Raw genomic sequence first — 13,092 nt, forward strand, 5'->3', positions numbered from 1 at the left:
AAGTTATTATCCGAGTTTACTACACTTACGACGATCTTGGACCCTCCAGAATCGATGCGAAATGAAGATTATAATATTCCTACACCGATTGAATCTAACGATGTTGCAGAAAATCACAATAATGACATTGATTTTCTGTCTGATGATCGTTCTTTTGTCAACTTATCAGCCATTACAAACTTAAAACCATTATCACCAGAATGTATAGAGTGGTTTCCCGAAAGGGATATAGAAGAAAATAAAACAAATATAAAAAAACGCAAAGGAGATAAAAATAATTGGATGAGAATGAAAAATAAGAGACAGCGAATGATGGGAAAAGAGTACATTGGATTTAAAAAGGAGGGCACAAAATTTGTCCAGAACGATTCTAAGCCAGCAAGAATAACGGGTACAATATGTTTGTCAAAAAAATGCTTTAGTGGTAAAGCTATGTATTGTTCAAAGTTAACAGAAGACGCTCGATCTGAAATATTTGATGAGTACTGGAAGATGACTTGGCAAGAAAAAAAAATGTATATTTCTTCAATGGTGGATAAAAAACCTACGTCTAGAAAAACCAAGATCTCTAATTCAAGACGAAGTGATACTAAAATGTACTATCTAAAAGTTAATGATAAAAAAGTAAGTTTGCCTGAAGACGTTTTTGGAAACATTGGGTATTAAAGAATGGACGGTCCGCTATTGGCTTGGAGATGGGACAAATAATAAGGAAATTAAAACAGCAGAATTCATACAAAAAATATCCAAAAAAGAATCAGCTAAAAAATATTTAACTGTACTACCGAAACTACCATCCCATTACTGCAGACAATCTACGTCAAAGTTGTACTTAGAACCTATCATACGATCAAAATCACAATTGTATCGTCTTTATGTCGACTACTCGGTTTCAAAAAAGAAAGTATTTGAAAGCGTTTTGTTTGAGGAGAATATTGGACTGTTTCAACCAAAAAAGGATGCTTGCGACCAGTGCTATGCTCACCAAGTGGGTAATTTATCAGACGAACAGTATGCTAAGCATATCGAACGAAAGGACTTGGCTAGAGCAGAAAAACATTCTGACAAAGAATTAGCACGAAAAGGAATCATACATGCATTAACAGCAGACCTTCAGGCAGTCAAACTATGTCCTTTTCTTAATGCCAGTGCACTTTATTTTAAAACTAAACTCGCCGTACATAACTTTTCCGTGTACAATCTTGGCAATAATAGAGTCACGTGTTACTGGTTCGATGAGACAGCATGCGACTTAAAAGCCACTACTTACGCGTCTTTTTTCGTTGACTACGCAACTAAATTACTGGATAATGATTGCAAGGATGTTGTTATATTTACAGATGGTTGTACAGCACAAAACAGAAATAATGCTGTATCAAATGCATTGTTGCACTCGGCTATGGCTAGAAACGTAATAATAACTCAGAAGTACTTTGAGAAAGGTCACACGCAAATGGAAGTTGATTCAATCCACTCGATGATTGAGAGGAAGTTGAAAAATCGGGAAATATTTTTACCCTCAACAAACGCCACAATAACAAAGGAGGCCAGAAAAGTACCAAGTCCTTCTGAAGTAATTACACCTGATTATACGTTTTTTAAAGACTTTGGTCTTAAAGATCACCTTATTTATGAATCCATAAAACCTGGCCGAGGACCGGGTGATAATTGTGTTATTGATATAAAAGCACTGAAATATAATCCAAATGGGACCATAGAATATAAACTCCACTTTTCAGATGATTTTGTCCCATTGCCTAGAAGACCAAGGAAGATCACGTCTTTGATTAACAATCCGCCTTCGCTTTATAAATCCAGGCAACCAATTACCAAGATAAAGTATGATCACTTACAGGAGCTAAAGAATATCATACCTAAAGACTGCCATACTTTTTATGATAATTTACCTTTCAAATAATTTTAAGTTACCATTTTGACTGTGAAATGCTGTGATTAATAGATTTTAATTAGAACTTAAGAGCAAGTACCAAACAGATTGTGGTTGTTATGATTATTAGGTTGTTTATGAAAACTTTAATTGAATATGTAAGCTTGAGGGTAGACATTATCTTGTTGAACACCAAGTAAAACGATGTCACTTTTTGATTCCTGATTTAATCAACAATATGTTATCTTAGCAATTCACTTTAACACTTGTCCAACTTTAACCAGTACGTACAACAGTCACTGAATCACACAACGTAACAAGGATATAGTAAGTGCACCAGGCAAGCGCAGTCCAACGAATGTTCATTTCAAGGCACGTTCCGCCTTTTTATACTAGCCGGCGCAGCTGGCTTATGAGTCACTTCTGTTGCAGCTGTTGTTTACGAGTGGAACGACACGGCCGGCGCACCTGGCTTGTGTGAGTCACTCCTATTGCACGTGCTATATAACATAAATATCGTTAACGCCGTCAAATACATTTAAGATACCTACCTGACACACGAATTTGTGATGAAGGTTTTGTGATTATTATGGATTAAATTATTATTATTAGTATTAAAGGGATTATTAAAGGGGCGCGCGGGGTATATGAGACTCAACGATCTGCATGGTGTTGTGAGCAGACCGCGGGCCCAAGGATTTTAGGGCCCACCCACTAAACGACTCCCCTGCACTCTTACACCCGACGTCTGATCCCCTCCGAGGTCAGAACCCGGATGAGGTAGGGGGGCTACCGCGGTCAACACTACAACCAGACGGCGCGGCTCACCCCAAGGACGCCCAGCCGATGGAGCCTTCGAGGCGAATCGAAGGCTCTGAAACGTCGGCCGTCTCGGTACGGCGGCCCGTCGGGCCGCCCAGACGGTGCCGCTGGTGTCCCAGAATACCCCGCTGGACCAGAACCAGCCTGCCGGGTCGGTACGCGATACACCGTCGACCGGTCGCTCTATTCACTCCACGGCAGTGCTGGTAGCGCGCCGCGCGGCCTCACCCCCTCAGGTCGCCCCTTGACCTTCACCGGGGGGAGGCCGCTACAGGAAGTGGCCCTGCTGCACACCCGCCCCGAGCAAGTATCGGCCGAGAATGGCCAACTTCAGGCCAACTTTTTTTATCAACTATTATATATTCTATTGTTTATTAACTTACCAATTTGTTATAAACAAATTTTTAACTTTTTTTTTCTAAAACTTCTAAAATTAACAAAAACAACCATACATAACAAAGTGTAGGGGAATGATACCCCGCCCCGTTTAGCTTACTATGCATTTATAGTAATGAGCACCATACGTTAGTCAGTAATAAACATACAATTATAGTCAGTGTCTTATTGACCACTCTGATGAGGTTTCTGGAGGAGAGCGCACAATAAACCCTCAACATCAGCAAACCTTACAAAAGTATAGAAAAAAAAAAAACAATTTTTTACTGTACTTTTAAACTATTAGAGATACGAAAACAAACATTCTAGTCGATTTTATAAATGGTTAAACGATCTTTTAAATGAATTATTTAAAAAAAAAATAGTTATTACTAATTTTTATTATGCGCATTTGTTTATAAAAACTTATATGTTTTTCGAACTTTCGTGACTCCTACTTTTTAAATAATGCAGATACGGTTACAGACCTTCAAGGCAATTCTGTCAAGTAATAAAATATATAAACGTTGCAGTTATTTATTTATAAGTCATGTCATTTTTTTATTAATTAATGGCTTTTTTTTCTCTTTTACGGTTTTGTTTATTTTTATTGCTTTAATGGGTGAATGAGCTCACAGTCCACCTGATGTTAAGTGGTTACTGGAGCCCATAGACATCTATAACGTAAATGTGCCACCCACCTCGAGATATAAGTTCTAAGGTCTCAGTATAGTTACAATGGCTATCACACCCTTCAAATCGAAACGCATTACTGGTTCACGGCGGAAATAGGCGGGGTGGTGGTACCTACCCGTGTGGACTCCCAAGAGGTCCTACCACCAGTGATTACGCAAATTATAATTTTGCGGGTTTGATTTTTATTACACGATGTTATTCCTTCATCGCGGAAGTCAATCGTGAACATTCGTTGAGTACGTATTTCATTAGAAAAATTGGGGCCCGCCTGCGGGATTCGAACACCGGTGCATCGCTAAATACGAATGCACCGGACGTCTTATCCTTTAGGCCACGACAACTTCACGGTTCTCTCGCTTCTCACAGTTTATTATTTTTCTTGTAATATTCATCATTTATTTCGAGTTCTGTACTTAACAATGAACAGCTGCTTCTTTTAGAAGCCATTTTTTCTGTCCGACCTTTGAATCTTGTCCCTTCTGTTACCTGCTTTCTTTGCTGACGTGGCTTATAGTCTATACTAGAGGTGGCTAATATAACCATTAACCAATAAATTTACCGGTAAAAAAAATTAACACTTCTATTCGATAAATAAAATTACCCAAAACGGTTAAAAATACCGTTTAACAAACACACTGCGTGTAGTGGCATAGGCAATTATTGGAAATTATATTTATGCAAGTTTCAACTTTATTTCAACACGTAAGATTCATTTTCGCCTTGCAGATGTTTTCAACTTATCATGTAAAAAATATTGAATTTTATGATTTCATTGTATGCTCTATACCCCTCAAAATAAAGCACAATATTTAAGTTGGTGTATTTTACAGGTAATGATAATTTTTTTCGTTAAAAAATTGAAATGAAACGATATTTTTACCGAACGCGAAGATGACGTGATTGGTTGATTTTTTAAACGTAATATTTTGTTTGGTACTTGACATTTTGGCGGCTCAGTGCATCTTTTCTATTATTTTGGTAAAGTTGTGTTTTTGTATTTTAAGAGATTTGTACTTTGTGTTTGTGTGTTTGAGACTTTGCTTACTTTGTTGTTGTGGATTTTTAAAGTGTATAAACCTCAAAAAACCGTTCTGCTTACAGTAAACACAGTCGGTAGTCTGGCGCTCCGTTTACAACAGGATTTTTGAACGGAACTTGGCGCCAGATTCTACCGAATCTGTGGATCTAATTTAAAATGCCGAAACGAAATGCAGAAATATGGGATTATTTCGAAAAGTGCTTGGGAGCGGAAAAAATTGCAATGTGTAATTATTGTAAGAAAAATCTATCATATAAAGGTAGTACTAACAATTTGAAAACTCATTTAAAATTAAAGCACGTCAGCGTATATTCAAATTTGACACGAGGAACACTTGGGGCAAGTGGTGAATTTCATTGTCAGAGGAATGTTGCAACTGGTGATGGGGCTCGTGGTGGTGACGGCGGTAGTGATGATGGTGGTGGTGGTGGTGGTGATGGTGGCGCTGGTGGTGGAGCCGTTAGGGCTACAACTGCAGCATCCTCATCTCATGAACCGCTTAATAAAGTGCAACGCATGATGTCGTCCTATTTACCTAAGAAGCTTCGCCCAGGTGATAAGAAAATTATAGACAAATGCCTCATCAAGCTTATAGCATATGATTGTCAACCCTTTTCAATTGTTGAGGATATTGGTTTTAAGGAATTTGTACATGCCTTAAATCCGTCCTACGATTTGCCGAGCAGAAAAACAATATCGTCGTCTTTGCTACCTGCTTTTTATGAAGAGCGTAAGCAATACTTTCTTAATTATGTTAAGCATAATGCAGAGAGTGTATGTATTACAGTCGACTGTTGGTCCTCAAGAACTTTGGACCAATATATGGGTGTCACAGCTCATTTTTTTCTGAAGACTTACAATTGAAATCCATTTTACTACAATGTGATCAACTCGATGGCAGTCATACAGCTATTAAAATTGCGCAGGAACTCCAGACGATAGCAGACGTATGGGGTATAACTCAAAATATTATATTTTTAGTGTCAGACAATGCAACAAACATGTTACGAGCTAGCTCTATATTAAATTGGAATCACTTTGGCTGTTTTGAGCATAAATTACACTTAATAGTCCAGGACGCTTTAAAAACAAACAAAGATAGTATAGACAAGGTTACCAGAACGGTATCATTTTTCAAAAAGAGCTGTATTGGTAAAGAAAAACTGATGAAATATCAGATTAACAATTTGAATGTCCAACAGCCCAGGAGCCTTGTAAAAGCCATTTCCACCAGGTGGAATTCCATTTATTTAATGCTGGAGAGGTTTTATACCTTAAAGGAAGCAATTCAAGCAACAGTTGCTACTATGAATATCTCTATGCCTATAAAATATCTCTATGCCTATAATACCGAACGAAGAGTGGGAGTGCATCGAGCAAATGTGCGTTGTTTTAAAACCATTTTATGAGGTCAGTAAGATAATGAGCGGAGAAAATTATCTTACCGCGAGTACCGCTATGGTCCTGGTCTCGAGTCTCATGTCTGTTTGTGACAGTCTGGCATCCAGAACTTTTTATGCGCCTGTGGTTGATATGGTAGGAAAACTAAAACAAGGTCTGGCAGAAAGGCTAGGAGATATAAAAAACTATGTACACATTACCATGTGCACACTATTGGATCCACGTTACAAAGACGTGGCATTCTCTGACTCTCAGTCATTAGAGGAAACAAAAGCATTCGTTGTAGCACTGATGGTAACATTAATTCAAACTAGTGGAGAAGTGGCGGCAGATATTCCAGATCAGCAAAATATTGATGACGATGATTTGTCTATATGGGGGGAATTTGATTTAAAGATAAGAACTTCGCATGCTCCCAAGACAGCGCAGACAAAAGCTGAAGAAGAACTGGAGATGTATATTAAGGAGAAAGTAATTTCTAGAAAAGCCTGTCCATTAGATTGGTGGCGAATACACAAATGTATATATCCAATTTTATATAAATTTTTTAAAACCAAATGCAATATTATGGTGACATCAGTTTCTTGTGAACGGGCCTTTTCTAAGGCAGGATATATTATAAACGATCGGAGAACTCGTCTCACAACATCAAAAGTGGCGCAAATTATGTTCCTAAGCTGTAATAAAATTTAATTTACTGTGAAATATTTAAATAAGTTAATAAAAAAAAAAAACAACTACGTTGATGTAAATAAAAATGTAAATAAGTAATTTCGTTCTAAATAACAATAACAGAAAAATAGTAAAAAAACTAGCGTGTAATTAAATATTATTATAAGATATTATTATTGGTTCTTTTTTAATGAGAGTAGACATAAAACCTCTCGCATGGCCACTTATAAAAAAGAAACATAAGAAGCAAAAGTCAAAAATAAAAAAGAAGACTATCGCCGACCGCACCGCACGCGCTGTACACGCACACGCCGCTTATTTTTTCACATAAATATTTTCATGGACTCATATTAATCTCTATTATACGAACTCTTACTGACGACCATATTCGTCGTTGCGCGAGTGATATACAAGTTTTATAGACAATAATTTAGAAGAGTGCCGTGTCAAGTCGCCGCCATTACGCGTCGTCCAGCAGTGGCGTCGAATTCTGCAGCCTGGAAGAAGCTAGTGACGGGTTGGCAGGTACGTCTACTCCTCATAGCCTAGCCTCGGCCTTTCCCTCTTTTGTGCATCTTTAGCGATACTCGCCTCCGCAAAAACTTCCTTCAAAAATATTGAACCAGCGCACCGCCGTGGTGGAAAATTTGTAAAGAGTTTTTCCCACTAATCATTTCGTACTAGTTAGCCCTAAGCCTGTAGCTTCTAAAGTTCACTGAATCGAAAATAAATGTAAGAAACTCTACCATTCAAGTTTAACATTAGCAAAATTAATTTTTCAACAAAAAGATTTACCGGTATTTTCAACCAATAAAAATATCGGTAATTTTTTTTATCAATTACCAGTTAACAGATAAATAAATTCAACCGTTAACGCCATCTCTAGTCTATACCTGCTTCAGTTGAAAACGTGGCTCATAGTGATCTTACAGTTACCAAAAACAGTTCAGCGTATAAGCCTCGTGGTGTATTAATTTTTTTTTTACTTAGTATTGATGTGATTGCATGAAGTTTTGTTGAAATTAATTTTTCATTCCATCAAAAAGACATTGAATCTTTAGTACATCGAAGTAAAATCGATTTCTATAAAATATTATTAACTGAACGTGTTTACGTGCTACGTGTTTAATTTATTCTGAAGGATTGTTTGATGTTTTTCTGTTAACAGTTTAATATTTTATAACAATGGACTTCTCAGTGAAATGTTTTCTTTGTGAAAAAAAAACTCATTACTTCTTCTCAGGAGTGGACGTTAGTTAAAGAACGTGGAATACGTACAATATGTGAATATAGTAAAAAAATAGGGGACAATAAATATAAACTATTGGAAGGTCAGTCTGAAATTAAAGTTCTTGAGAAGTGTCGAGTAGCTTATTTACTTGCAAATAAAGCCTCTACAGAGTCTTCTAATTCATCCGAAGTATCAACTCGTAGTTGCTCAAGTACTTTCGATTATAAAAAAATTATGTTTAATTTGCCAAAAAGATTATTCTCAAAGTATACGTAAAAAATGTATTATAAGTTCCGACGAAATAAAAGAAAAGTTATTAGAAGTTGCAAAACTGCGTAATGACTTACTTAGGAAGTCAAGTCACAGATTTAATTTTACGTGTGCAGTCATTAACAGAAGCAAAAGCGCGTTATCATCGTACGTGTCTCAATGATTTTAAAAAAGAGAGTGCATACGGAACAGAGGAGGATCTACTCGCCATTAAGCACCATCAAACTCACTGATTTAGTCAATAATAAACATCAAAATACCTAATACTCGGCCCCCTGATCACGTAAAAATTTGCGACAGTCACAATTTTGCAGATGTTGTGCAGACGCGTCGCGACCGATCGCAAAACGTCAAATTATTTCGTATCACGTACCGCGATTGTTCGCTTACCGCTTACTGCAGTTTTTTGTCATACAACTATCGCCAGTCGCAATCGGGTAGCAATAATTGGTACAAAGTTTATCCCTTTTTTTTTTTGGCCGAACCACCAAAAAACTTGTAGGTACAAAAAAGCGCGTCACATGCAAACATTTCAAATTTTCATGTGGAATTAATTCACTTTGAACCGCCAAGTGAGAGCTGTTAATTCTGTTCCATTCGGTGAAGCGCAACGAAAAGTAGGTGATTGAATAATAAACGTATTTTAATTCTCTGGTATTTAAAGCTTTAAAGTTTAAATAAACATAATGGAAAATCGCGTATCATGTGCACAATTAGACGAATAACTAGATTATTTAATTGCGCATCCACAACTCGTTAAGGGCATCGGTTTAGGAGCCAGATCCAAAGAAGCCATTGTTCGGGAATGGGATAATTTGGCTTCGAAATTAAATGCCCACGGATTGGGTGCTACAAAAACTAACCAACGATGGAAGCGGGTGAGTTTTAATATCACAAATTGATAGTAGACTTTTCATTTTTATTCACTTAAATGCATGATTATGTTTGAATCTTTACATTCGTAGTACTGGGCTGACCTTAAGCACAAGGTCAAAACCAAAGCTGCAGAACGAAAAAGGAATGCTTATGGTACCGGTGGTGGACCTGCGAACCACGACGAGCTGAACAAACTCGAAAAAAAAGTTCTAGCTATAATAGGTGAAGGGGCTATATTTGGTGACACACAGCACAAGATGCCTGCAATAACTGTGAGTAATAATTATGTAATTCCAAACACTAATAACGTTTTTATTGTAATTAATGTTTAATCATAATAGTTATTTACGTCATTTAATTATAATTAGCGTGAAAGTTTAACTTTAAAAACAAAGGCGTATGTCACTTTATTTTAGACCACTATTGTTCCTAAGGAACCCCTATCGTCGGGATTGGTTGTCGCCTCCGAAGATCAGGGTATAGCCCAGGAAACAGTTGTTCTAACAACAGGTAAAATTAATCCCATTTGATGAATTAATTATTTTTGTAACTTAACAACTTTTTTTGTAACATTAACAATAAATAAATTTCAGATTCACCACCTCCCGCCTCAACGCCAAATCTATCGCATTTACTGAATTCTCCATCCCAGAAAGGACAAACACTTGTTTGTTAGTTATTTTTAAACTTTCATAATTATTGCGCTAGTTTAATATTTTTGCAATTGCATTTTGTATCTGGATTTGGATCATTAACCGTCCTACCGTCAACGATTACGTAAATAATATTCGCAGGTTTGATTTTAAATAAAATATCTTTTATTAAGATACATCGCTTTTAATACGCCGGGCGTCTTATTCACGCCGCATAGGCCACGACTCGATTTCAAATGAAATGAATTAGTTGTATAGTTTTTCTAGTAATAATTTGTACAGCAGATCCTGCTCAGGCTGAGATGAGCCCGTCAACGCTTGAACAGCCAATCAACGATATTATAGGTAAGATGCTGATATACTTGATAAAGTTGTGGTTAATAGATGCTTGACTTTGCCAAAGTAGGCTCCGAGTTTAATTTTTTTATTATTATTTGGATGGGTGGACGAGCTCACAGCTCACCTGGTGTTAAGTGGTTACTGGAGCCCAGACATCTACAACATAAATGCGCCAACATTGTGTGGCGTAGCGACCTCCGCTCTAGGGGGGAAAGGCGCCCCGGCGAAGGAGTAGTTCGAGCGCGGAGGCTCCACTCTCGGCGGTCCGTGCTGGAGGCGTGGTCTCGCCGCTTGGCGGACCCGTCGGCCGGCCTCCGAACCGTCGAGGCGGTCCGCCGGTTCTCGCGGACTGGGTGGGCCGCGACCGCGGATGCCTCACCTTCCGGCTGACGCAGATGTTGACCGACCATGGGTGTTTTGGCCGGTACCTCTTTAAGATAGCCGGAAGGGAACCGACGGCGCAGTGCCACCACTGCGCGGACCGCGACGAGGAAGACACAGCGGAACACACGCTGGCGCGTTGCTCTGGATTCGACGAGCAACGCGCCGCCCTCGTCGCGGTCATTGGAGAGGACCTCTCGCTGCCGCGCGTCGTGGCTACGATGCTCGGCAGCGACGCGTCCTGGAAGGCGATGCTCGACTTCTGCGAGTCCACCATATCGCAGAAGGAGGCGGCGGAGCGAGAGAGGGAGAGCTCTTCCCTTTCCGCACCGATCCGTCGCCGTCGAGCCGGGGGCCGGAGGCGGGAATACGCCCGTACGTCCCGGCCCCTGTAGGTGGCGGCCTCCCCCCGGTGAAGGTCAAGGGGCGACCTGAGGGGGTGAGGCCGCGCGGCGCGCTACCAGCACTCTAGCGCGCTGCCGTGGAGTGAATAGAGCGACCGGTCGACGGTGTATCGCGTCCCGACCCGGCAGGCTGGTTCTGGTCCAGCGGGGTATTCCGGGACACCAGCGGCACCGGCCCGACGGGCTGCCGTACCGAGACGGCCGACGTTTCAGAGCCTTCGATTCGCCTCGAAGGCTCCGTCGGCTGGGCGTCCTTGGGGTGAGCCGCGCCGTCTGGTTGTAGTGTTGACCGCGGTAGCCCCCCTACCTCATCCGGGTTCTGACCTCGGAGGGGATCGGACGTCGGGTGTAAGAGTGCAGGGGAGTCGTTTAGTGGGTGGGCTCTAAAATCCTTGGGCCCGCGGTCTGCTCACAACACCATGCAGATCGTTGAGTCTCACATACCCCGCGCGCCCCATTTGCGCGGGGACCTCGTAGGAGGTTCGGCCCTCTACCCGAGAAAAAAAAAAAAAAAAAAAAAAAAAAGGGTGGTGGTACCTTCCCGTGCGGACTCACAAGACGTCCTAACACCAGTAGCAGCTAATTCTGGAAATATAGTACATTCTTTCACAGTTTGAGGAAAATAAAAAAGCTGACAAGCTAAATATTCGAAAAGACATTGGCAAAATAAAGTTTTAGGTCAGCTATATTAGCTTGTAGCTATTACTCAAAACATTAAAATTATAACACGACATTCACTTTACTATATCAGTGTGACATCATGCATTGGAAACATACGACTCGGCGCGTATCACGAACGACGCGCGTGCGCAGATCACTCAGCGCCCCGCGCCAGTCGGTTTGAGATCCTCGGCCGCGAAGCCCGTGTCGCTTGCTTCCCGAACGCTTATTGCTATCTATCGTTTATCCGCTAACAACAGCTGTTATTGTGAACATTTTGTGTTACGATTCTACTCGTTTCCACTCCTTCTCTTTTCTATGGTTTTGTGTATGTCTTCGTGTCGTCGACCTATCTTATGTGTTAATTAATAAACTTTTTTGTGCACCGGATATCATTATTACCTACGACACCTGGCATTCCTAACGGACAACTGATATGTCTACCATAAGCTTTATATTTTATTTTATTTTTAAACAAACATATCTAATATCTTTTAAGACTGTACATAAATATTGTTTTTATAGTTAGCCCAGTTTCTCGTCGACCAGGAATAGAAGTCACCCTAGAAGAAGCTTCATTGCGAATACCAGGACGAAATTTAGTAAGTTATTTGTATTCCATAGCCAAGCCACTCTTTGCACTCACTCACTACAATCAGAATAATAACCAATCATTATTTTATCTATAGGACAACAAACAAGAGTAGACTCGTCCTGGGTTATAGAGCTGGAGAAAAAGCGAGTGGAAGCTGAAGGGAAACTGGCTGACGCAGTTTTGATTTTAGCAGAAGCTGCCCGCACGCAGGCAGAGGTTGCCCGTACGTAAGCCAACGCTCAACAACTTCAAGCTGAAGTAAATGCATCTCAGCATAAAATGTTGGAAAAATTAATTAGCACCGTTATTAAAAATAAATAAATTAATATTGTTTTATGATTGTATATTTTTAGCAAATACCAAAATGGTATGTTACCTTAATTACGAAATAGAAATTGTTATTTAAAAATAGTTCAAGAATTTTATAATTATGTTTTACTTTAGGCAGGCACCATAGTAAATTTTAGGAAACTAATAAATATAATCTACGGAAACAATAGCATTTCAAAATAAGCATTATGCTTGACATTATACTATTCAGTTCTTGCCATATTCTGCCAGTAGTCTACGAAGTAGCTATCACCTACTTCTGCCAGAGTTAGTCATGTGTTTCATTGAAGTCATAGGCACACAATCGATATTACATTTCATTTGAAATTTCGATTTCATGTTGCAAGGAGTTGGATCGTCTATTAAAAACTACAAATTTCTAGTCAATCTACTGGTCATCCTACTCTATAATGAAAAACAGTAAAATAATATAACGACACAACACACAAGGTAAACAGAA

General features: G+C 39.5%; 1 protein-coding gene and 1 pseudogene across 2 annotated transcripts; both read left to right on the plus strand.

Moving 5' to 3' along the window:
• Nucleotides 1-6,032: 6,032 nt before the first annotated feature.
• Nucleotides 6,033-7,999, plus strand: LOC114239311 (E3 SUMO-protein ligase ZBED1-like). The gene has a single exon (XM_089739238.1). The coding sequence runs from the start codon at nt 6,159-6,161 to the stop codon at nt 6,912-6,914; it is 756 nt and encodes a 251-aa protein (XP_089595364.1). The 5' UTR covers nt 6,033-6,158; the 3' UTR covers nt 6,915-7,999.
• A 77-nt stretch (nt 8,000-8,076) lies between these two features.
• LOC114246117 (uncharacterized) lies at nt 8,077-12,638 on the plus strand (annotated as a pseudogene). The gene is made up of 7 exons (XR_016325580.1): nt 8,077-9,272; nt 9,360-9,542; nt 9,687-9,780; nt 9,864-9,941; nt 10,206-10,268; nt 12,233-12,309; nt 12,397-12,638. The product of XR_016325580.1 is annotated as an uncharacterized LOC114246117 (transcript).
• Nucleotides 12,639-13,092: the final 454 nt, after the last annotated feature.

Source organism: Bombyx mandarina, chromosome A1 (genome assembly GCF_030267445.1).
Source record: "Bombyx mandarina strain Sakado chromosome A1, ASM3026744v2".
Lineage (NCBI taxonomy): Eukaryota > Metazoa > Arthropoda > Insecta > Lepidoptera > Bombycidae > Bombyx > Bombyx mandarina.